This window comes from Oncorhynchus nerka, linkage group LG9b (assembly GCF_034236695.1).
Source record: "Oncorhynchus nerka isolate Pitt River linkage group LG9b, Oner_Uvic_2.0, whole genome shotgun sequence".
NCBI classification, from domain to species: Eukaryota; Metazoa; Chordata; class Actinopteri; order Salmoniformes; family Salmonidae; genus Oncorhynchus; species Oncorhynchus nerka.
Window position 1 is genome coordinate 31,756,412 of NC_088424.1, and position 25,639 is coordinate 31,782,050.

At 44.3% G+C, this 25,639-nt stretch overlaps 2 protein-coding genes and 1 long non-coding RNA gene across 3 annotated transcripts; 1 reads left to right on the top strand and 2 right to left on the bottom strand.

Annotated features, from left to right (window-relative positions):
- Window positions 1–640: 640 nt before the first annotated feature.
- Window positions 641–2,278, bottom strand: LOC135565698 (uncharacterized). Its single transcript, XR_010461802.1, has 2 exons — window positions 1,763–2,278; window positions 641–1,084 (listed from the first exon to the last, which is right to left on the bottom strand). It is a non-coding gene; the product is annotated as an uncharacterized LOC135565698 (long non-coding RNA).
- LOC115114610 (peroxiredoxin-6-like) lies at window positions 2,177–12,775 on the top strand. The gene is made up of 5 exons (XM_029643011.2): window positions 2,177–2,382; window positions 10,620–10,776; window positions 10,927–11,073; window positions 11,923–12,069; window positions 12,317–12,775. Exons 1-5 carry the CDS (start codon window positions 2,192–2,194, stop codon window positions 12,443–12,445), a joined length of 771 nt encoding a protein of 256 aa, XP_029498871.2. The 5' UTR covers window positions 2,177–2,191; the 3' UTR covers window positions 12,446–12,775.
- A 2,229-nt stretch (window positions 12,776–15,004) lies between these two features.
- Window positions 15,005–24,619, bottom strand: fggy (FGGY carbohydrate kinase domain containing). Its single transcript, XM_029643012.2, has 16 exons — window positions 24,405–24,619; window positions 22,906–23,112; window positions 22,580–22,691; window positions 22,318–22,469; window positions 22,105–22,193; window positions 21,875–21,990; window positions 21,581–21,709; window positions 20,562–20,665; window positions 20,066–20,173; window positions 19,672–19,733; window positions 19,043–19,196; window positions 17,194–17,268; window positions 16,819–16,939; window positions 16,464–16,558; window positions 15,748–15,809; window positions 15,005–15,519 (listed from the first exon to the last, which is right to left on the bottom strand). Exons 2-16 carry the CDS (start codon window positions 23,101–23,103, stop codon window positions 15,441–15,443), a joined length of 1,656 nt encoding a protein of 551 aa, XP_029498872.2. The 5' UTR covers window positions 23,104–23,112; window positions 24,405–24,619; the 3' UTR covers window positions 15,005–15,440.
- Between the last annotated feature and the right edge of the window lie 1,020 nt (window positions 24,620–25,639).

Below are 25,639 nucleotides of genomic sequence, written 5' to 3' on the forward strand. Positions count from 1 at the left end.
GCGTGTGAAGGCTACCTGTGTCTTGCATAATATAATGGACACGAGGACCAGGAGGGGATCTGCAACTCGCCACCATGTGCCATAGGAGAAGTCTGCTGCTCTTCAGGATGTTTCAAGGATGGGGTCCAACAATGCAGCAAGAGGCGAGAGATCTTCACCTCCTACTTCTTCGAAACGTGTGCTGTTCCCTGGCAACAACATAGACTACACTATGAACAACCAAAGGCTCTTTTAAGAGCCATCCACATTGCAATAAGAGTATTCTTCCATTTGCTTAGCTATGTCAACTGCAGATGTTCAATTCCCAGTTTCTCCCTTTTAATTTCTACTTCTCAGGTGAGGGTGTTGTTTAGGTAAGGGTGTGGTGTCTGTACAAAAACAAAACAGGCTATTTTAAGTCTCCCATATTGAAAAGATGTAGAACAATTAGACACCCTGTAACCCACACCTACACACTTATGTATCAATCTGATTCATGGGTTGTGCAGTAAGCAGACTCAGGTGTATAACTGTGGCTCCTTTCACATTCAAAGAATAGGCAAGAGGGCCAACCATGGAGAATAGTAAGACACTTCATTATTTCTATAACTGCGCTATATTGTTTGTCCTCGTAAGTCTGTGCACGTTTTTCCAGCATACATTACTTTGCAGCCACTTCATGTGGACACCAGGTGTGGCCACACACACAGATTCCTGTTGAACACTTGTCTCTTTAACTACCTTATTTTCTCTAACGGTCTCTGAGAGATTATTAGGGTAGCACTGTAATTCATTAATCATATAATGTCTTCCCTGCTCCTCTGTTCTTTCCCTTTGTCTTTTACACTTCTTTCCTCCTGTTTTTATAATGCACAACAGATGTGCATTGAAGTACAGATTGAACTTGTATTTATAATATTACAATTATATTTATAATGCATATATTATGTAATTATAACATTTGGATCATTAACTTCTTTCAATAAAGCATTTCACATTCTCTACTGGTTGAAATTAAGTCTCCGTTGATGAAATACTCCACGAAGAAGGTAGAGAACATGTTGGAGCGGTTCTGGGCGGGAGGCCTCAGACAGTGGAACAAAGTCTTCACAATCCGGACCAGGTCCAGGAGTAGAGATGATGATGACAAGGGGAGGAGAAGAGAGAAACGGTGAGCAAGGAAGAGTTGTTCAGTCAACAGGATGTTTCAAGTCACCATACCACAAATGTCATGGTAAAATATTGGCCCATGCAAGGTTCCAAAGAGTCTTAAAAAGCAATTTATAGGCCATCAATTGCCCATCCTGGGAACTCTTCCACTAGGAAAGTATGACACAACCTTAAGAACTCGAATCAACAACCCAAATGCAGTGTTATGTAAACACATCGATACCGTTATAATCGTGAACGGCCACTTCTGTTTTTCCTTTGACTCTGCAGAGGTGACACTGTCGGCAGGTTAAAGGCAGGGAACTTTCCCATGGGCCCTGGTATTTGGCGCAGGCCCACCGCCATGCCAGCTACTACAGACCGGCTCTATAATGGAGCCACGATTAAAATGGATACTGCCCTTTGCCTACCGCTGAACGCAAAATTAATTGGCAGATATAAAGGAAATATCAGACACTTTCGTGAATTGATGAACTGTTTGCCAATTATGCAGCTCTGTGTGTGATATTGTCCAGCCCATTAACCTAATGCAGCTTTAAATGGATGGTTTCACTGTGAAGTAAACAGTACAAGGTGCTGATGAACCAGGGCACGGAGTGGCCAGTGATCTCACCATGTGCAGAATGCTGCCACAGGAGGAGTCCTCAAAGACGCACACCTCTAGCTGCTTGGAGAGCCACAGGTTGCTAGCTAATAACAACCAGTATGTCCCCGGGGCTCGGCCCACCCAGTCTCTGGAGTGAGACTCTGGGTTAGAGCGTTCTAAGCACCTGTAAAAGCACACTGGACAGGTATATAGAACATGTGCAAAAATGACCATAACAAGTGTTCTAATCACCTGTATATGCGCACTGGTGAGGTGTAAAGAACACGTGTAAAACGTACTGTTGGCACTTGAAAAAAGCAAAAAAATGATAACACGTCCAAGTCACCTGTAAACGCTTTTTATAAATAGTTTTTGTATTTTTATCACCTTAAAAGCAAACTGGATAAGTGGAAAAAAAATCATGTCTACAAAAATATGACATTTGACACTTGAAAAATGATCATACTAAGTGTTAAAACCTGTTCCGGGTTAGACGATTTGAACCTGCTGTCATCAGTGTGCTGCTACTGGAGCGCGCGGGTCTTCATTGGGACCATGCCCGGACTACTTCTAGGAGATGTGTTTCCTAATTTTGAAGCCGAAACCACTAACGGCAAAATTAAATTCCACGATTTTTTGGGTGACTCGTAAGTAATTTTAAAGGCTGATATGACATTAAATATGCCATCGATTGAAATCACGTGTTAGCATTTTGGAATATACTACCTGAGATTCCAGTTTTCCGTTATATAATTGATGTTCTCTTTTCGATTTCACTATATCATTTGCATTCAACAAGGCACCTGTTTCTAAAGAAATGAGACCTAAATCATTCACTTGTAAAAAATAAAGGATTAGTATAGTTTGGCAAAAGTCGTAAAGTTGATTATGCTGATAGCAGTCATATCCTACTGTACTCTCAAACTGTGTTGGTGTGAATTTTAATCTGATACCTAACGTTATTGGGTATAGCGAGGATGCTTTGGCATCTCTATTTTTTTCGTAGATATAATAATAAACAGCTATTCTTCCCCCATCTGAATAATATTTAGACATGTATCTTTACTCATGGTCTGCGGTTTTATTTGTTGGTTGTGTCAGTCTAACTAGGTTGAAACGTCAGAAGAAAAAAACTGCTTGCTTGCAGCTCAAATCATTTGTTCTCTAAGCCCACTCAATGAAAACGCCCACTCAATGAAAACGCTGACAACACTGAAATGTCAGTTGCTGCAACAAGACAGTGCTCTGTGGGCACACTTGAGGCCGCCTATATTTTTCTTCTTAGTTCCTTACATGATCAAATAAATCTTTAGGCTGCTTGGCATAATCGGGTTTAATATAATCTATTAAACATTTAATTATTTCTTACCCTAAAAAACAATAGTGCTCAAATAATGTATGTAATGCATTAGTATTACATACATACAGTATTAAAAATCGAGTGTACTGATGCGTACAATGGAAGTGTTTTGAGTACAGATCGTTCACTCCCCCCCCTTTTTTTCGGGCTCGGGAGAGACAAAGGTTGAAAGTCATGCGTCCTCCGATACACAACCCAACCAAGCCGCACTGCTTCTTAACACAGCGCGCATCCAACCCGGTTGCCAGCCGCACCAATGTGTCAGGGGAAACACCGTGCACCTGGCAACCTTGGTTTAGCGCGCACTGCGCCCGGCCCGCCACAGGAGTCGCTGGTGCGCGATGAGACAAGGACATCCCTACCGACCAAGCCCTCCCTAACCCGGACGACGCTAGGCCAATTGTGCGTCGCCCCATGGACCTCACGGTCGCGGCCGGTTACGAAAGAGCCTGGGCGCAAACCCAGAGTCTCTGATGGCACAGCTGGCGCTGTAGTACAGCGCCCTTAACCACTGCGCCACCCGGGAGGCCAAATCGTTCACTTTTTGATAAAAGCAGCACATTTGGCAGAAATGCATATTTATGTACCCTGAAAATGTGATGGACAGAGGAAGAGAGAGGAAGATATGGAGAGATTAGCCTAGCATAGGAATGTCAGCCTTTCTGTCTCCCTGCTGCTGTGTTTCTGTTTTAGTGGAGCGGCTAAACTGTAAAATTTGACTCAATTGTTCACTTTGTGATAAAAGTACCATATTTGGTACAGAGGTAGATTTAGGTACCTTGAAAAGATTTAGATATGGAGCCGCCCCAGATTTGGCCCTTGGGGCTGTGGTGGCTCTCTTACAAAATACCCCACGACTGTAACATGAGTTTACAATTAAGAAGGACTGCTTTGAGGTAAAGGCACCAAATTTGCCACAGAGCTAGATTTATGGACCCTGAAAAGATTTAGATATTGTGTCACCACAGATTTGGCCCCAGTGAGCTGTGGTAGCCATCTTACTAAATGACTACAGACTGACCCACTATTTCACAAACCTTTAATCTACAGTGCATTCAGAAAGTATTCAGACCACTTTACTTTTTCTACATTTAGTTACATTATAACCTTATTCTAAAATGGATTAAATAGTCCCCCCCCTCATCAATCTACACACAATGCCCCATAATGACAAGGCAAAAGCAGGTTATTAGACATTTTTGCAAATGTATTTAAAAGAAAAACTGATATCACATTTACTGAAGTATTCAGATCCTTTACTCAGCACTTTGTTGTAGCACCTTTGGCAGTGATTACAGTCTCGATTATTCTTAGGTATGACGCTACAAGCTTGGCACACCTGTATTTGGGGAGTTTCTTCCATTCTTCTCTGCAGATCCTCTCAAGCCCTTGTCAGGTTGAATGGAGAGCTTCGCTGCACAACTAAACTCAGCAAAAAAAGAAACGTCCTCTCACTGTCAACTGTGTTTATTTTCAGCAAACTTAACATGTGTAAACATGTGTAAATATTTGTATGAATATACAGTGGGGGAAAAAAGTATTTAGTCAGCCACCAATTGTGCATGTTCTCCCACTTAAAAAGATAAGAGAGGCCTGTAATTTTCATCTTAGGTACACTTCAACTATGACAGACAAAAAACAAAAAAAATCCAGAAAATTACATTGTAGGATTTTTAATGAATTTATTTGCAAATTATGGTGGAAAATAAGTATTTGGTCAATAACAAAAGTTTATCTCAATACTTTGTTATATACCCTTTGTTGGCAATGACAGAGGTCAAACGTTTTCTGTAAGTCTTCACAAGATTTTCACACACTGTTGCTGGTATTTTGGCCCATTCCTCCATACAGATCTCCTCTAGAGCAGTGATGTGTTGGGGCTGTTGCTGGGCAACACAGACTTTCAACTCCCTCCAAAGATTTTCTATGGGGTTGAGATCTGGAGACTGGCTAGGCCACTCCAGGACCTTGAAATGCTTCTTACGAAGCCACTCCTTCGTTGCCCGGGCGGTGTGTTTGGGATCATTGTCATGCTGAAAGACCCAGCCAAGTTTCATCTTCAATGCCCTTGCTGATGGAAGGAGGTTTTCACTCAAAATCTCACGATACATGGCCCCATTCATTCTTTCCTTTACACGGATCAGTCGTCCTGGTCCCTTTGCAGAAAAACAGCCCCGAAGCATGATGTTTCCACCCCCATTCTTCACAGTAGGTGTGGTGTTCTTTGGATGCAACTCAGCATTCTTTGACCTCCAAACACGACAAGTTGAGTTTTTACCAAAAAGTTCTATTTTGGTTTCATCTGACCATATGACATTCTCCCAATCTTCTTCTGGATCATCCAAATGCTCTCTAGCAAACTTCAGACGGACCTGGACATGTACTGGCTTAAGCAGGGGGACACGTCTGGCACTGCAGGATTTGAGTCCCTGGCGGCGTAGTGTGTTACTGATGGTAGGCTTTTTTACTTTGGTCCCAGCTCTCTGCAGGTCATTCACTAGGTCCCCCCGTGTGGTTCTGGGATTTTTGCTCACCGTTCTTGTGATCATTTTAACACCACGGGGTGAGATCTTGCGTGGAGCCCCAGATCGAGGGAGATTATCAGTGGTCGTGTATGTCTTCCATTTCCTAATAATTGCTCCCACAGTTGATTTCTTCAAACCAAGCTGCTTACCTATTGCATTTTCCGTCTTCCCAGCCTGGTGCAGGTCTACAATTTTGTTTCTGGTGTCCTTTGACGGCTCTTTGGTCTTGGCCATAGTGGAGTTTGGAGGGTGACTGTTTGAGGTTGTGGACAGGTGTATTTTATACTGATAACAAGTTCAAACAGGTGCCATTAATACGGGTAACGATTGGAGGACAAGAGGAGCCTGTTAAAGAAGAAGTTACATGTCTGTGAGAGCCAGAAATCTTGCTTGTTTGTAGGTGACCAAATACTTATTTTCCACCATAATTTGCAAATACATTCATTAAAAATCATACAATGTGATTTTCTGGATTTTTGTCTTCTCATTTTGTCTGTCATAGTTGAAGTCTACCTATGATGAAAATTACAGGCCTCTCTCATCTTTTTAAGTGGGAGAACTTGCACAATCGGTGGCTGACTAAATACTTTTTTGCCCCGGTGTAGCAAGATTCAACAACTGAGACATACACTGAACAAGTTCCACAGACATGTGACAAACAGAAATTAAATCATGTGTAAAAAAAACTAACAGTCAGTATCTGGTGTGGCCACCAGCTTCATTAAGTACTGCAGTGCATCTCCTCATGGACTATACCAGATTTGCCAGTTCTTGCTGTGAGATGTTACCCCACTCTTCCACCAAGGCGCCTGCAAGTTCCTGGACATTTCTGGGGGGAATGGCCCTAGCCCTCACCCTCCGATCTAACAGGTCCCAGACGTGCTCAATGGGATTGAGATCCAGGCTCTTCGCTGGCCATGGCAGCTCACTGACATTCCTGTCTTGCAGGAAATCATTCACAGAATGAGCAGTATGACTGGTGGCATTGTCATGCTGGAGGGTCATGTCAGGATGAGCCTTCAGGAAGGGTACCACATGAGGGAGAAGGATGTCTTCCCTGTAACGCACAGCGTTGAGATTGCCTGCAATGACAACAAGCTCAGTCCGATGATGCTGTGGCGTGATGCTGTGGCGCTATATGCATATCCTATATTCTGGGCCTGAGTAAAAGGCGGTTTAATTTGGGCACGCTTTTCATCCAAAATTCTTAATGCTGCCCCCTACCCTAGAGAAGTTAATTGTTTATGGTTAATTGAACAAGCATGGGAAACTGTGTTTAAACCCTTTACAATGAAGATCTGTGAAGTTATTTGAATTTTTACAAATTATCTTTGAAAGAAAGGGTACTGAAAAAGGGCTGTTTATTTTTTTGCTGAGTTTATATTCAGGTCTCTCCAGAGATGTGCAATCGGGTTGAAGTCCGAGCTCTGGGACACTCTAGGACATTCAGAGACTCCTGCGTTGTCTTGGCTGTGTGCTTAGGGTTGTTGACCTGTTGGAAGGTGAACCTTCGCCCCAGTCTGAGGTCCTGAGCCCCCTGTGGCAGGTTTTCATCAAGGATTTCTCTGTACTTTGCTCCATATATCTTTCCCTCAAACCTGACTAGTCTCCCAGTCCCTGCAGCTGCAAAACATCCCCATAACATGATGCTGCCACCACCATGCTTCACCGTAGGGATGGTGCCAGGTTTCCTCCAGATGCCTTGCATTCAGGCCAAAAAGTTCAATCTTGGTTTCATCAGACCAGAGAATCTTGTTTCTCATGGTCTGATAGTCCTTTATGTGCCTTTTGGCAACTCTAAGCGGGCTGTCATGTTTCTTTTAATGAGGAGTGGCTTCCGTCTGGCCACTCTACCATAAAGGCCTGATTGGTGGCGTGCTGCAGAGATGGTTGTCCTTCTGGAAGATTCTCCCATCTCCACAGAGGAACTCTTGAGCATTGTCATACAGACCATCAGGTTCTTGGTCACCTCTCTGACCCAGGCCCTTCTCCCCCGATTGCTCAGTTTGGCCGGGTGGCCAGCTCTAGGAAGAATCTTGGTGGTTCCAAAGGCCATCATCCCAGAGTCGCCTCTTCACTGTTGACGTTGAGACTAGTGTTTTGCGGGTACTATTAAAGGAAGCTGCCAGTTGAGGACTTGTGAGGCATCTGTTTCTCAAACTAGACACTATAATGTACTTGTCCTCTTGCTCAGTTGTGCACCGGGGCCTCCCACTCCTCTTTCCGTTCTGGTTAGAGCCAGTTTGCACTGTTCTGTGAAGGGAGTAGTACACAGCGTTGTATGAGATCTTCAGTTTCTTGGCAATTTCTCACATGGAATAGCCTTCATTTCTCAGAACAAGAATAGACTGACAAGTTTCAGAAGAAAGGTCTTTGTTTCTGGACATTTTGAGCCTGTAATTGAACCCACAAATGCTGATGCTCCAGATACTCAACTAGTCTAAAGAAGGCCAGTTTTATTGCTTCTTAAATCAGGACAACAGTTTTCAGCTGTGCTAACATAATTGCAAAAGGGTTTTCTAATGATCAATTAGTCTTTGAAAATGATCAACTTGGATTAGCTAACGCAACGTGTCATTGGAACACAGGAGTGATGGTTGCTGATAATGGGCCTCTGTTCGCCTATGTAGATATTCCATAAAAAATCAGTCGTTTCCAGTTACAATAGTCATTTACAACATTAACAATGTCTACACTGTATTTCTGATCAATTTGATGTTATTTTAATGGGCAAAAAATGTGCTTTTCTTTCAAAAACAAGGACAAGTGACCCCAAACTTTTGAACGGTAGGTATTTTTGTTTTGTATTTTTAATAAATGTGAAAATATTTCCCCCAAAATGTTTTCGCTTTGTCATTATGAGGTATTGTGTGTAGATTGTGGTGACTCCATATCTAAATCTTTTCAAGGTACCCAAATCTACCTTTGTACCAAATGTGGTGCATTTATCACAAAGTGAACGATTTGAGTCAAATTTTACAGTTTAGCTGCTCCACTAAAACAGAAACACAGGAGCAGGGAGACAAAAAGGCTGACATTCCTATAATAGGCCCCTACTAATCTCTCTCCCTCTGTATCTTCCTCTCTTTTCCTCTGTCCATCACTCCCCCCTCTCCCTCTGTATCTTCCTCTCTCTCCCTCTGTCCATCACTCCCCCTCTCCCTCTGTCCATCTTCCTCTCTTCTCCTCTCCCTCTGTCCATCACTCCCCCCCTCTCTCTGTATCTTCCTCTGTCCATCACGCCCCCCTCTCTCTGTATCTTCCTCTCTCTCCTCTGTCCATCACTCCCCCTCTCTCTCTCTGTATCTTCCTCTGTCCACCACTCCCTCTCGCTCTTTTCCTCTGTCCATCACTCCCCTCTCTCTCTGTATCTTCCTCTCTCTCCCTCTGTCTATCACTCCCCCTCTCTCTCTGTAACTTCCTCTCTCCCCTCTGTCCATCACTCCCCCTCTCTCTGTATCTTCCTCTCTCTCCCTCTGTCCATCACTCCCCCTCTCTCTCTGTATCTTCCTCTCTCTCCCTCTGTCCATCACCCCCCTCTCTCTGTATCTTCCTCTCTCTCCCTCTGTCCATCACCCCCTCTCTCTCTGTATCTTCCTCGCTCTCCCTCTGTCCATCACTCCCCCTCTCTCTGTATCTTCCTCTCTCTCCTCTGTCCATCACTCCCCCCTCTCTCTCTGTATCTTCCTCTCTCTCCCTCTGTCCATCACCCCCCTCTCTCTGTATCTTCCTCTCTCTCCTCTGTCCATCACTCCCCCCTCTCTCTCTGTATCTTCCTCTCTCCTCTGTCCATCACTCCCCCTCTCTCCCTCTGTCCATCACTCACCCCTCTCTCTGTATCTTCCTCTCTCTCCCTCTGTCCATCACTCCCCCTCTCTCCCTCTGTATCTTCCTCTGTCCATCACTCACCCCCCTCTCTCTGTATCTTCCTCTGTCCATCACTCCCCCCTCTCCCTCTGTATCTTCCTCTCTCTCCCTCTGTCCATTACTCCCCCTCTCTCTGTATCTTCCTCTGTCCATCACTCCCCCCTCTCCCTCTGTCCATTACTCCCCCCCTCTCCCTCTGTCCATTACTCCCCCTCCCTCTGTCCATTACTCCCCCTCTCCCTCTGTCCATTACTCCCCCTCCCCTCTGTCCATTACTCCCCCCTCTCCCTCTGTCCATTACTCCCCCTCTCCTCTGTCCATTACTCCCCCTCTCTCTCTGTATCTTCCTCTGTCCATCACTCCCCCTCTCCCTCTGTATCTTCCTCTCTCCCTCTGTCCATCAACCCCGCTCTCTCTGTATCTTCCTCTGTCCATCACTCCCCCTCTCCCTCTGTATCTTCCTCTCTCCCTGTCCATCACTCCCCCTCTCTCCCTCTGTATCTTCCTCTGTCCATCACTCACCCCTCTCCCTCTGTATCTTCCTCTCTCCCTCTGTCCATCACTCCCCCTCCCTCTATATCTTCCTCTGTCCATCACTCCCCCCACTCCCTCTGTATCTTCCTCTGTCCATCACTCCCCCTCTCCCTCTGTATCTTCCCCTCTCTCCCTCTGTCCATCACTCCCTCCTCTCTCTCTGTATCTTCCTCTCTCTCCTATGGTCCATCACTCCTCACCTCTCTCTCTCTCTTCCTCTGTCCATCACTCCCCCTCTCTCTGTATCTTCCTCTCTCTCCCTCTGTCCATCACTCCCCCCTCTCTCTGTATCTTCCTCTCTCTCCTCTGTCCATCACTCCCACCTCTCCTCTCTGTATCTTCCTGTATCTTCCTCTCTCTCCCTCTGTCCATCACTCCCCCTCTCTCTCTTCCTCTGTCCATCACTCCCCCTCTCTCTCTCTTCCTCTGTCCATCACTCCCCTCTCTCTGTATCTTCCTCTCTCTCCCTCTGTCCATCATTCCCCCTCTCTCTCTGTATCTTCCTCTCTCTCCCTCTGTCCATCACTCCCGCCCCCTCTCTCTCTGTATCTTCCTCTTTCTCCCTCTGTCCATCACTCCCGCCCCCCTCTCTCTGTAGCTGGGGTATCCTGTTCTCCCACCCCCGTGACTACACCCCTGTCTGCACCACAGAGCTGGGCCGAGCAGCCAAACTCAGCGACGAGTTCAGCAGGCGCAACGTGAAGATGATCGCCCTGTCCATTGACAGTCTGGAGGACCACCGTGGCTGGACCAAGGTATAGGCTGTTCCCAAATGGCACCCCTTTATAATGCACTACTTTTGACCAGGTCAAAAGGGAATAGGGTGCCATTTGGGACACCCAGTTGTGAGTGTGTCAACCAATGACCAGTGTATAGTAATGGACGGATGTGCTGTGGTCCTGTAGGACATCTTGGCCTACAACAATGAGGAGTCTGGCTGTGCATTCCCCTTCCCCATCATTGCAGACAATCAGAGGGAGCTGGCAGTGGCCCTGGGCATGCTGGACCCAGATGAGAAGGACAAGGACGGCATGCCCCTCACTGCCCGCTGTGTGAGTGTCGAAACATGCATGCACACACATGTACACAGGTACAGACAAACAAAAAACACACTCCGAGCCACATTTTCTCTCGCTTTCTTCCTGTCAGTATCTCTACCGTTTCTGTTTCCGGTAAGTCATTTTCCACCATGAGATCGTCCTCCTCTTTCTGGTGCTCTATCTTCCATAAACATTACTTATTCATGCTGATGCAAGCAGCCTACCTTCACTGGCTAGTATGAGTTAACTACCCCTCCCCCCAAGCCCCACCACCCTGTCTGGCAAAAACACTCATTACCTCAGCCCCTTGCTGCATGATGTCATCTTTTTCTATGAATCAGTGAGGGTGATATCACCGCATGATGGCTGCCTGTTCGTGAACACAGCCCTTATCTGCTACACTCTCTCACTCTGTCACACACACACACACTTTCTCTCGCCCGCTAACCATTTGCCATGTGAGTAAATGCATCCCCAGTGGTGTAAAGTACTTAGGTAAAATAGTCCAATTCACGCAAGTGGTCATCCCTACGGTCTGATCTGGCAGACTCACTACATATAAATGCATCGTTTGTAAATTATAAATTTTAAAAACAAGAAAATGGTGCCATCTGCTTTGCTTAATAAGGAATTTTAAATTATTTATACTTTTACTTTTGATACTTAAGTATATTTAGAACCAAATACTTTTAGACTTTTACTCAAGTAGTATTTTACTGGGTGACTTTTACTTGAGTAACTTTCTATTAAGGTATTTATACTTTTACTCAAGTATGACAGTTGGGTATTTTTTCCACCAATGCTCAGCCCCTACCTGCCTAATGCCATCCCACCAAAGTGTGACATGTTTTTATGTCTCAGGTTTTTGTGATTGGCCAAGACAAGAAGCTGAAGCTGTCCCTACTCTACCCTGCCACAACGGGGCGTAACTTTGATGAGATCCTGAGAGTGGTCGACTCCCTGCAGCTCACAGCAAAGAACCGGGTGGCCACCCCTGCTGATTGGCAGGTCAGTCAGCCAATCCATATCAAGCTCTATAGCCTGACAGTGGAATTTGCAGCATCCTTCAGGAAGTATTATCAATCAAATATAAATGGAAGCTTGAGTGACCCAATAGACAGTCAGTTAACATCATCATTCATCACATCTCCAAACACTTAGAATCCATTGTCAGTCCAATGTCAATTGGCATGCCACTTATGCCCATTTCTATTTTCTCTGCTAACTCCCCTTCTCATTCCCTCTCTCTGTCCAGCCTGGCGAGCGCGTGATGGTTCCTCCAAATATCCCTGAGGAGGAGGCAGCAGCCATGTTCCCTGCAGGGGTCTACACCAAAGAGCTACCCTCAGAAAGGAAGTACCTGCGCTACACACCTCAGCCATGAGGGGCAGCAGAGGATCACACCTATAGTCACACAGCCTCCCACACAACCACAGAGGGAGATGATGAGGACAATGAAAGGGATTGCCATTCTCTTTAGGATGATGAAATGCTGGTCATATCACAGATTGACTGGTAGCATTTTGCTGATAATATGGTGTCAGGACGTGTTGCATTTGTTGTAATACTCGCATGTTCAAAGACACATAGCAGACAACTCAATTTATTGAGTTGAATGTGCAGTTGTCAGGTTTAAGATGTATTAAATACTTTGGACAGGTGTGCTGCCTTACTTCTCATAGTGAGACGATTAATAAAACGCCTTCAACAGCAACACAGCCTTTAGTTTCACTTCAGTGTTACTTATTGCAGTCAATAAAGCAGCCGTAACCCGACACCTACCAATCTTTTTCGGAGGATCGGATCTCATGGTGTAACGGCTAAAGTGTTGGGTTCGAGTCCCGGTTGGGGCTAACCCTGAATTTGCTAAAATAACAGTCTCAGCCTGCCGCCACAAGAGACTACAGTGGGGCAAAAAAGTATTTAGTCAGCCACCAATTGTGCAAGTTCTCCCACTTAAAAAGAGAGAGGCCTGTAATTTTCATCATAGGTACACTTCAACTATGACAGACAAAATTAGAAAAAAAATCCAGAAAGTTACATTGTAGGATTTTTTATGAATGTATTTGCAAATTATGGTGGAAAATAAGAATTTGGTCACCTACAAACAAGCAAGATTTCTGGCTCTCACAGACATTTACATTACATTTACATTTAAGTCATTTAGCAGACGCACCTGTAACTTCTTCTTTAAGAGGCTCCTCTGTCCTCCACTCGTTACCTGTATTAATGGCACCTGTTTGAACTTGTTATCAGTATAAAATACACCTGTCCACAACCTCAAACAGTCACCCTCCAAACTCCACTATGGCCAAGACCACAGAGCTGTCAAAGGACACCAGAAACAAAATTGTAGACCTGCACCAGGCTGGGAAGACTGAATCTGCAATAGGTAAGCAGCTTGGTTTGAAGAAATCAACTGTGGGATCAATTATTAGGAAATGGAAGACATACAAGACCACTGATAATCTCCCTCGATCTGGGGCTCCACGCAAGATCTCACCCCGTGGGGTCAAAATGATCACAAGAACGGTGAGCAAAAATCCCAGAACCACACGGGGGGACCTAGTGAATGACCTGCAGAGAGCTGGGACCAAAGTAAAAAAGCCTACCATCAGTAACACACTACGCCACCAGGGACTCAAATCCTGCAGTGCCAGACGTGTCCCCCTGCTTAAGCCAGTACATGTCCAGGCCCGTCTGAAGTTTGCTAGAGAGCATTTGGATGATCCAGAAGAAGATTGGGAGAATGTCATATGGTCAGATGAAACCTAAATAGACCTTTTTGGTAAAAACTCAACTCGTCGTGTTTGGAGGACAAAGAATGCTGAGTTGTATCCAAAGAACACCATACCTACAGTGAAGCATGGGGGTGGAAACATCATACTTTGGGGCTGTTTTTCTGCAAATGGACCAGGACGACTGATCCGTGTAAAGGAAAGAATGAATGGGGCCATGTATCGTGAAATTTTGAGTGAAAACCTCCTTTCATCAGCAAGGGCATTGAAGATGAAATGTGGCTGGGTCTTTCAGCATGACAATGATCCCAAACACACCGCCCGGGCAACGAAGGAGTGGCTTCGTAAGAAGCATTTCAAGGTCCTGGAGTGGCCTAGCCAGTCTCCAGATCTCAACCCCATAGAAAATCTTTGGAGGGAGTTGAAAGTCCGTGTTGCCCAGCAACAGCCCCAAAACATCACTGCTCTAGAGGAGATCTGCATGGAGGAATGGGCCAAAATACCAGCAACAGTGTGTGAAAACCTTGTGAAGACTTACAGAAAACGCTTGACCTCTGTCATTGCCAACAAAGGGTATATAACAAAGTATTGAGATAAACTTTTGTTATTGACCAAATACTTATTTTCCACCATAATTTGCAAATAAATTCATTAAAAATCCTACAATGTGATTTTCTGGATTTTTTCCTCTCATTTCGTCTGTCATAGTTGAAGTGTACCTAAGATGAAAATTACAGGCCTCTCTTATCTTTTTAAGTGGGAGAACTTGCACAATTGGTGGCTGACTAAATACTTTTTTGCCCCACTATATGTAACATAGCTGGACAGAAATCAAATACAGGTCTGGTTGGTGTAGGATGATCTGCCATTGGGTCTGGACATGAACCAGTCCTGATAACTCAGCTGTGTGCGATTTGAGCATTCCTCTGTCTCACCAGGAGAACATCAGAGGACACTATGGTCTTTGATCCTGTACAGCACAGAGAATAGGAACACACATTCCTCTACGGCCTGCTTGGACAGCAGGAGACAGAGAGGTTAGAGATGAGATCAAAGGTTAGAGATGTGATAAGAGGAGATCAGAGAAATAATGTGTGTGATAGAGAGATCAAAGAGAGGACATGAGAGAGGGATTCATGATAGCAAATAGACCTAGGTGTGAAAAAGTGACAATGGGCACAATTTAAAATTCTTATAAACTTGCATAATATTTCAAGATGACTGTTTTATTGCTTTTCACAGGTTGACTTTCTGTCAGTGCATTTTTAACTCTTATCAGTGTCCTGTGGATAGTACTGTAGTAATACTGTATTAGATTTTCAGGCCAGGACTTCACATCTTAAATACTGGGAAATTGCATTCATTTCCTACATCTTCCCGCATGTGTCACCTCAAGATGGATAGTGTCACCACCATTTTGCATTTGATAAATCACGTTCGAGTTCAGACTCTTTTCACCTAATAGGTGTATTGGGTATCTGGGTCCAGCTGATTTTTGGAATCAACTCATTTGGGGTGTCTGATATCATAGTCGTATCCACAGTCTCTACTTGATATTACATTCAGTCTAATCCAACCTCGGTGTTGGGATTACTGTCTGCTATTTCAACAGGTTGGACAGTGGCACCTCTTGGTTCTCAGTCAGTCATTCATAAGGGCCATGTACTCCCTCTGGTGGACATGGAGGCGCAGGAACACAGAGTACTTCTTCCTGTAAAAGCTAAGAGAGAGAACAGTTCCTCTAGTCAGATACTAGAACATTAGAAAAACATTATTAGAATGACATCATTAGAGCAAAATTGATGACAAATATACTTTCATATATCAGTAGTGATGTTTCCAACATTAATGTTAATTCATCATTGTACCCAGCACATGCCTCCAGCACAACCCACAGATGTTTGACCAATGAAACCCAACACTGATGCAGGCCAGTCTCTCGTCTCACCTCCAGAGCTCGTGGTCAGGCTGAACAACTTTTCCCACTTTGGCCATTTTCTCCATCGCCTCCTAAAACATGCATTCATAAACCAAGCAGTGATCAATAAATCATACACATTGAGTTTTGATCTGGAGAGGTGAGGTCGAGAACAGCCCATCACCTGCTTTGAAAAGGGAAGGCTCAACTGTCTATGAAGTTTGTGACATACAGTACGTAGGCAGTACAATTCTCCTTTCCTGGCCTTATAGTTATCCTTCTGTATAAGCTCTATAGTTCACACTGCCCTGTCATCCCTAGTCCCTCATCCCTAGTCCGTCATCCCTAGCTCAAATCCTCAGACAGCACCAACTGCATGAGCAGTTATGACTTCAAATGAGGGGACAGTTGCGACCCTGTGCAAACAATAACACACATTCATATTTTTAGCACGTCTGGCTTATGGGGTGGGCCACTACCCTGTGTTCAGTGGTATGCTGCTGAATGCCACAGAGCGACACCCCCAGAGCCCTCTCTTTAGATAGCTATCTAGCCACCTCCATGTCATCTCACCAGACTTTGCACAAGTCACCTCCTTGAGACACGGCAAGGGAATCTGTGCATTTCTCCTTTACCTTAGTTCCTCTCCAGTAGATGGTAGTATGGAGTCAGGAATGAGCTGCTATGATGTCCAACTAAATATTCTACTGCTGTGTTTATTGTGTATGTGTGTGTTCTGCACTCACCAGTATGGAGCTATAATCATGGGAAGCACAGGCACCTAGGACTGCTGCTCCCACCAACACAGCCTCTGTCTGGGCAGGAAGCACCAAGGGCAACCCTGAGGAGACAACACGCAGTATTGTTACATCCCTTCATAAGCACTCAAGTTATTTTACAAATAAGGAATTAATAGGAGTGTTTACTCACTCTCTTCATAATGAGAAATATACATTTCTAAATAATAATTCAGAACCTCAACTGAAATAATCTAGGTTAGTTTTCAGTGGGGGAGTTTCTCAAGGTCAGGTTAGGTAGTACTTCCCGTTTCACATGTTTTACAGCTGCTGGACACAAACTAGATCACCCTCCATCACCCACCTGTGGCATTGGCGTGTATCTGCACATAGAGAGGATTCTTACTCAACCCCCCACACAGGAAGAGGGTTGTGATGTCATGTCCTGCCTGTGTCATGGCCTCTAGGATATGCTGGGTGCCCAGCTGAAAGGAGAGAGGCAGGAGGGGATTGTTACGATATATAACCAATCAATCAATCTAATTTGTTTATAAAGCCCTTTTTACAATTTACAGGGAGGACATACTCCTCTGGCTATCATAACCACACACAATCATTTAGGATAGGATAATCTAGGTACATATTTCAAGTAATGTGTGACATGTTTATATTAAAATGTAGTATTCAAGCTTTTTGGGGTTTCAGAAAAGCGCTATGGATTATTAGTAGTGACACTCACAGCCAGTGCCTGTACAGTAGCAAGGTAAAGCAGGGCCAGGTCATCCAGGGTCTGGGACAATGGCAGCCCAACCACCTGTACACACACAGAGCACCTTCAGTACCACTTAGAAAAGCTTTGTTGGGCATTCATAAAGGATTCCTAAGAACTAAATAGATGCTTCACAAATCATTTATAAGCAAAGTCATACAGGTCTGGCATTTTGACACTTTGGCATAAAACCCTTCATTGGCTTTTATGTAGTGTCATGACATTTGTTTCTGAATGATTTCTGAGCCCAGAGGGTCAGAGACCTAGCCTGGTCCCAGATTGGTTTGTGCTGTCTTCAAATCAAATACTAATAAAAAGTATTTGTCAAAGGGTGTAGTCTTTACCGTGAAATACTTGCTTACAAGCCCTTCCCAACGACGCAGAGTTGAAAAAAAAATGTTTTCACAAGAATGAAGCTATCTATATACAGGTATTACCAGTACCAGATCAATGTGTAGGGGTTCCAGGCATTACCAGTACCAAATCAATGTGTAGGGGTTCCAGGTATTACCAGTACCAGATCAATGTGTAGGGGTTCCAGGCATTACCAGTACCAGAACAATGTGTAGGGGTTCCAGGTATTACCAGTACCAGATCAATGTGTAGGGGTTCCAGGTATTACCAGTACCAGAACAATGTGTAGGGGTTCCAGGCATTACCAGTACCAGATCAATGTGTAGGGGTTCCAGGTATTACCAGTACCAGATCAATGTGTAGGGGTTCCAGGCATTACCAGTACCAGAACAATGTGTAGGGGTTCCAGGTATTACCAGTACCAGATCAATGTGTAGGGGTTCCAGGTATTACCAGTACCAGAACAATGTGTAGGGGTTCCAGGTATTACCAGTACCAGATCAATGTGTAGGGGTTCCAGGCATTACCAGTACCAGAACAATGTGTAGGGGTTCCAGGTATTACCAGTACCAGAACAATGTGTAGGGGTTACAGGTATTACCAGTACCAGAACAATGTGTAGGGGTTCCAGGTATTACCAATACCAGATCAATGTGTAGGGGTTCCAGGCATTACCAGTACCAGAACAATGTGTAGGGGTTCTAGGTATTACCAGTACCAGAACAATGTGTAGGGGTTCCAGGTATTACCAGTACCAGATCAATGTGTAGGTGTTCCAGGCATTACCAGTACCAGAACAATGTGTAGGGGTTCCAGGTATTACCAGTACCAGAACAATGTGTAGGGGTTCCAGGTATTACCAGTACCAGAACAATGTGTAGGGGTTCCAGGTATTACCAGTACCAGAACAATGTGTAGGGGTTCCAGGTATTACCAGTACCAGATCAATGTGTAGGGGTTCCAGGCATTACCAGTACCAGAACAATGTGTAGGGGTTCCAGGTATTACCAGTACCAGAACAATGTGTAGGGGTTCCAGGTATTACCAGTACCAGATCAATGTGTAGGGGTTCCAGGTATTACCAGTACCAGATCAATGTGTAGGGGTTCCAGGTATTACCAGTACCAGAACAATGTGTAGGGGTTCCAGGTATTACCAGTACCAGAACAATGTGTAGGGGTTCCAGGTATTACCAGTACCAGAACAATGTGTAGGGGTTCCAGGTATTTGAGGTAAATATGTACATAAAAGGCAGGGTGACTAGGCATCAGAGTAGATAATAATAATAGTCTAAATAAAGACTAGAGTAATGACAGCATATGATGTGTGAAAAAGTGTATATGTGTGTGTTGCCAACTCCTATTGTCATTGTCCTAGCCTGATGATGATAAGACTAGGCAAGATAGCATAAACAGATCTGGGAACAGTCTATCAGAGCCCTGAACCAGAGGTGGTCTCTCCTCACCGCGCCCCTCAGAGTGGGGTCTGCCAGGGGGGAGCGGTTGCCATGAAAGTCTGGCCAGACGTGGAGGCTGGAGGCCAGCAGCTCCAGGGGAGCCCCCAGGTCTTTAGCCATGGAGGACAGGTGTCTGTTTAGGTAACTGTAGATATGCTCCCCACTGCAGGGAAATATAGGTGATATGTTACACTTTTTGAAACCTACTTTGTATTATGTTGCTGATTGACAATTCTTTGTGTAGAAAGGTGGTTTCTCATTGGGAATTTATTTTGTAAAGTGTATCAAGTAATTTACTTCTCAGCTGCTATTGGAACAATGTAATGTCTTCGAGCAATAGTAAATCAATCATTTTCTCGCTACAGAAGATGGCACAAAAATGTAAAAAATGTTTACGAGCGAGAAAAACTGGTTTTCCCATTGCCCAAGACGTTTGTCAATTGACATGCCAGGACAGGTGATAACAGACAGTTACACCGTGCTCTTAGTAGGTTAGTGGGTTCATATGGATTCTAAGCATTCTGGGCCTACATATCTGGATAGAGTATGCGGTTCATGTTAAGTGTGTATTCTGTACTATTCCATGTGAAATGTATGTTGTTGTTTCAACGGATATGATTTTGCTGTAAATAGCTGACCCTTTCACCGCCTGCTCCTGTAGCTGGGGGTAGGCTACATGACCTTTCACCACATGGTCAATCTGAGGTCGGAGAAAAAGAAAAAAAAGAGACATTATGGTTTTGTGGATGTGGTTTGAGCAACGCTAGTCATCGAGGCGTACTGCGTCAGACAGTTCTCAGTGTATAATGCATATGTAGCAGATTACTTCAGGTCACAGTTCACACATGGACAAAGTCACAATTACAGACTGAGACACCAGGTGTATGGGTTCTTGGCCCAATAGGTGACATGAATTGATCAATTAACTACTGGGTAGAGAAGAAAAAGCAGTAGTTCTGCAGGGCCATAGACCAGTAGTTGAATAGGCCTGGTCTAGTAGAGTAGGACCCAGGGGAGCAGAGCTGAACTGACCAGTCTTCCAGTAGCGCTCTGTCCTCCCTCGTTGAGCCACAACTCAGGCACCATGCCGGACAGGTACGGTCCCCACACACCCGGTACAAACAGGGGCCCCTGGCTGATCTGAACACATGGGGACAGAATAACACATAGAGGCTTCAACATAGCATCAGGCCCCCTCACCTCCCCCTACTAGAGCTAGATGTTAAAACTCATGACACTAGACTCCAGCTGAAGGATTCAAGAGGCTGCAGCAGGTCAGGGTCTACCCCTCATGATTGGTCACCAGGAAGGACTGCTGACCAATGGCATTGCAATACTATTCGCCATGCTAGATAAACATACTTGGCTAAGATGCAACCTGGGTTGTGGGTTGGATTCCTGCATGGGCCCCACATACTGAATATGTCTGTCACTGTCAATGTTCTATAAGTCACTTTAGATCAAATTTGCTAAGTGGCACATATTATATTATATGACAACAGGAGCTGTTTAAGTCTAACCAACTCACCGCCATGTGACAGGAAGATGTTCCACAGATCATGGCCATGCGCGACGTGATTGGCTGGTCCTCACAGGGCAGGGAGAACCCCCTCACGTCTGCACCAATCACACCTGAAACCACAAAACACACCATATTCTCATTATTTACATGGTTAAAAATGTGGGTAGGTCATGTACCAAGAACATTTGTACATTTACATTTCTATCAAGTACAGTATGTTGTGGATTTCTTTATATTTCTCATTCCCCTGCCTACTTGACATTTCCACTACATTTTGACCTTTTGCAAAGTTCACTGAGAATTCCCAAAACACATGTATAAAAACAAAATAAAAAATTATTCTAAGTTGTTCCTGCCATAACCTACCCGTTGGAAGCTGTGCACAAGGCTTCTACTCATTCTCTTTTTATCACTAAGAACACATTTGTTTGACAAGCAGAATAAAACATCCTTTATGATTCCAAAACATGGGTTTTATAATAGCCAATGGGGAGACTGGGCCACAAAATGGAGGATTGTTAAATCAGTATCTTCACTCTTTGAAGTGGGTCTGTAACCTCCACGGTGGAATATAGTGTTGACATTTACTGCTGGGATAATGTTTGCCAAGCTGGTTCTAGTTTTAAATGTGGGAGGAGGTGGGGAAGAGGAGGCACACAGAGGTGAAGGAGCAGAGTGCATGTACATGTCTGACATGTACAAAGGTTTAGAACAGCACGGAGTGCTTTAGACTTTCACGTTTGACCCCATGCAATTGTAATCAGCAGAGGTCCCAGCAGGAGTCAAAAGTCGAAGTTCATGAGCAGTTTAACTGCCTAAACGAAACCAGATGACCAAGGTCTGGTTAGGTGACTCATCCAGGTGATGATAATAAACTCAAACAAACTGAGCTGCTCACAAAAACATCTTCAGTTGTAATCTATATTTTTATTATATTCTCATCTATAAATTGTTAGCGGCAATATGAAGCACAATTTTGTGACTAAAAACAAAAAAAACAGGAGGCCCTTGGAATGAGTGTCTACCTAGGCCTCCAGCGTGGGCATCGATGAGGGAGGCTCCCACTGCAGTGCCCGTGTCCAGCCCCAGTTCGGCTGCAGCTTCTTGGGTAAGGCCTTCTCCCACTGGGCTCCCTGGACAGCAGGTCACACTGCCTAGGTGGGTTTGGAGAAACACATATTGGCTGCAGAGAGCAACCACAGGTAGGTACTCCCATTGAGAAATCAAAACCAACTAGTGCTGAGTTTGATATTTCTTATTTATCTTTAATTTATCCAGGAATACTCCCTTGATGTTGAAAACCGGTTCCCTCTGCTCACCTATTTTGGAATGGTCGTTTTCCAGTAAGTCCTCCAAACCAATGGCTGTCCAGAAGCTAGTGTCCCATTTTTCTGTGGGGCAATAGGTCCACTTACAGACCACAGTACATAAGGACCTGAAGGATAAGGGAGAATCTGTCTGATACACACACTGGGACTGGTCAAGATACACAAACACACACACACACACACACAAACCAAACCCCCTCTCCTTCTGTTCTAAAGCTCACCTGGCCAGAGAAGCTGTGGCTTTCCAGGACAGGAAGTCAGGGAGGTCCAGAAAGTGGGCAGCGTCCCTCCAGCATGTCGCTCTCAGGTTCTGACAAAAGAATCATGGGTAAGGGGAAAATTACATAAAACCAGGGCAATAAACCTCAGCACTAGCCAATAAGCGGTGTCCAACAATAAAACTGTCTGTTGACTTATAGTGGGTGACCTCTAACCTCTTTCAGCCAGAGCAGCTTGGGGGGCTGCATCTCTGGTGACATTACCCCTCCCACCCTGCTCAGGACCCTGTGGCCAGTGCTGGTGATGCGTGCAGCCTGCTCTGCAGCGCGATGGTCCATCCACATCACCACGTTCCTCTCAGCCTCACCTACACACAGGGCAACAGGGAGGGGAGGAGACATTTTGACAAATACGTAGTTGAAACGTTGGACTCAATAAAACTGTAATAAATCTATTTTGAATCATTCCCTCACTCACCATCCTGGTTGACAGCTACAGGCTTAAAGTTCTGGTCCAGGACCACTAGGGAACAGGTGGCATCAAAACCCACCCCTCTGACCTGATTCCTCTGCACTCCCTGGGTCACTTTCTGTCATAGGAATATGGTGTTGGTTACATGTTGATGTTTATGTTTTGTATTGCTGCTAAATGTGCGAAAACGTTGCAAAACATCAAAAAGTATTCAAAAAGGTCTTGGAGTTAGACATCATACTAATCTACGCCAATAATTAAAGAAATTCCAAGAGAGTACATCACTTTGCAGAGCACTTTAGTCACACCTGAACACAGTCTCTAACACCTACCCGGACTGTGCTACAGCACTTAGCCCAAATGTCAGTGGATGACTGGACATAATGGTCTGAGTGAGGTTTCCAGATGGTGACCATCTCCTCTGCAGTGGTCTTTACTTGGCCCTCCCTGGTGACTAGAGCAGCCCTCACACTGGCTGTCCCCACGTCCACCCCCACATAGTACCACTCTACTGGGTCTGACCCAGCCATGTAAAACACCTGCAGGACAGAGAGAGCGGAATCATTCAAAATAGATTACTGGTGAAGAAGGTTTTTATGGCATGTCTAGGGATCTGTTTTTAGACATGCATATAGGTTATGGTCTAAAAGATTAAATTAAAACATACAAACCTATTGTGTTTCTTTAAAAAAATAGATATAAGAAATAGTCCGGGTTGGGTAGGTTACTTTCTAAATGTAATCCGTTACAGTTACATGTCCAAAATTGTAAACAGTAATGTCACTTTTGGATTACCCAAAATCAGTAACATAATCTAATTACATTCTGTTACTTTTGGATTACTTTCCCTTTAAGAGGAATTAGATTAATGCGGCAGAATAGCCTAGTGGTTAGAACCTTGGACTAGTAACCGGAAGGTACACTTCAACTGTGAGAGACGGAATCTAAAACAAAAATCCAGAAAATCGCATTGTATGATTTTTAAGTAATTAATTTGCATTTTATTGCATGACTAAATGAGCGAGCAGGATTCACATCAATGCACTATGTAGATATAAATAATAAGTGGCATCCATATCGCCGAGGCCAAAACACTGCTGTCAACCTTCCCTCAAAGCATTTATTCAAATTGGATCATCTTTGGATGCCGACAGCAGTCGCACCATTGGAAGACATAGTTTGGACTGTATTCTACAAAAACATTTTCCTGCTCTTTTCCCGCGATCCATCAAACCCATTTGGTGTGTCATCATAGTGGTCTCTGACTTATGGTCAGACTCGCTCAACTGGAACAAATTTACATTTGCGCCTTTTTTCAATGCTGATTTGAATGTCATTGGGAAAACAGAGAAGTGTCAGATCTTTTTCCCGCAAACATCCTTTCTGAATTGAAATGTAATCCTCGAAGTAATCCTCTTTTTTCAAAAGTGTCTGTAACCTGATTACAATATGTTTGCTGGTAATGTAACGGATTACAGTTACCGTTTTTGTAATCCTTTACATATAACGGATTACATGTAATTCGTTACTCCCCAACCCTGGAAATAGTGTACTACGCATAAAACAGTATAGATAGATATTCACTAGCAACGGGATCATGTCGCTTTCCTGTTGATAGAGTGTTGCAAAAGTGTTGCACTATGCGTGAGTGATCGTGGAAGTGATACAATGTTGCTTTTACATTTTTGGAATCAATTTGTTATATTTCATTCCGGTCTCGGTTCAGTCTGGTACATTTGACAATTCATGGTGTAAAAAGCGACTCCCTAAACATTTGATTTAAACAGGGTCAACCCGACACGAAACTTTAACAACTTGCTCGATACATTACCTGACCTCGAAGATCACAATTGATGTCGATAACTTCCACGAAATCACTCTTTGATGATTAGCGAAATGTACTTTGATTTCCAACGGAACGCGTTAGTGACCAAAAATGGTAAATCGTTATGGTCTCGCATAGCAGGCCAGGCAGCGGGGGATCTCTTTGGTTTGTTCAACTGAGAGTTTGTAACACTGGCAGCTCGTCATTGTACACACACAAATCTGAATTTACACTAGCCCACTAAATCAGATTTACAATTTTAGTTTAATTTCTAAAGTGAGGATATCAAGAAACCCCTATTTTATTAGAGAGGGAGAATAGAGGAAGGAGAGGACAGAGAAACAGGACAGGAAGAAACAGATGGTCCTTAACAAACACTGTAGACATGTTTAACACACACACTGGTGAGTGAGTAATCTAACTTTCCTCTATTTATGATCAACACATGCTAAGTGAACTCTCCACATTTTGGTCTGAGCAGAGCACAGAAAGGAAGAGTGTTTTCATGTACTGAGGGTCCATCGCTACAACAAAGGACAGCTTGTAGCAGCTGGGCCGGGTTCTAAACTAAACTCTTGATTAGAAACCTCCATGCAGTGGAAGCAGCTGGCTGAGCCAGGGGAGGAAGGTGGTGTTATCTAGAGGTTACCCATCAGGCCACTGGACAGGAAACAGGGACAGAGAAACAGGAAGTATGGCCGGGTCAGCGGTAGGTTGATAGGAAAATTCCCCGCTACAGTTATAAACACAGGTGCGTGCTGGGGGAAATGTGTAAACCTCTTTTATCTTCTATAGGGAGCTGCTGCTGAGGGACTGCTGTGAAACTAGTCTCAAGTACTACTAGCTTCATACAGAGAATGCATGAGTGTGTGAGGGAGGGAGGGCGAGAGAGAGAGAAAGAGAGAGAGCATGCGCACATGTTTTTGTTTTTTGGCCTGTGTTCATCTGGTGTGTCCCTGTGACTGTACATGTTTGTGGGATTGGAACATTGTCATTGAACCCATTTGTTGTTAGTATCATTATTGTGACAGGAGGAACAGACTTTCCTAAATATCCCAATCTGGAATTCCAAGTGAAGGTGTCAAATACCTCCAAATGGTGGTGGTTGTTGTGCCGTCAAGGCAACCTGAGGGCAAGCATGTCACTTCAGGGTTAACCTCAGTTTGTGGCCTGTGGCTGAAGTCTGTCCACTTATTTATAGTCAGGGTTAAATAGAATGTGTTGAATATTGCAAGGAGTGA

Coding starts and splice junctions, on each gene's coding strand:
- LOC115114610 (XM_029643011.2), top strand. CDS start 2,192: ATGATCATACTAAGTGTTAAAACCTGTTCCGGGTTAGACGATTTGAAC. Junction 2,383..10,619: donor CACGATTTTTTGGGTGACTC/GTAAGTAATTTT, acceptor CTCTCTCTGTAG/CTGGGGTATCCTGTTCTCCC. Junction 10,777..10,926: donor ACCACCGTGGCTGGACCAAG/GTATAGGCTGTT, acceptor GTGGTCCTGTAG/GACATCTTGGCCTACAACAA.
- fggy (XM_029643012.2), bottom strand. CDS start 23,103: ATGGCTGGGTCAGACCCAGTAGAGTGGTACTATGTGGGGGTGGACGTG. Junction 22,692..22,905: donor AGTGCTGTAGCACAGTCCGG/GTAGGTGTTAGA, acceptor TTCCTATGACAG/AAAGTGACCCAGGGAGTGCA. Junction 19,197..19,671: donor CAGGAGCAGGCGGTGAAAGG/GTCAGCTATTTA, acceptor ATTTCCCTGCAG/TGGGGAGCATATCTACAGTT.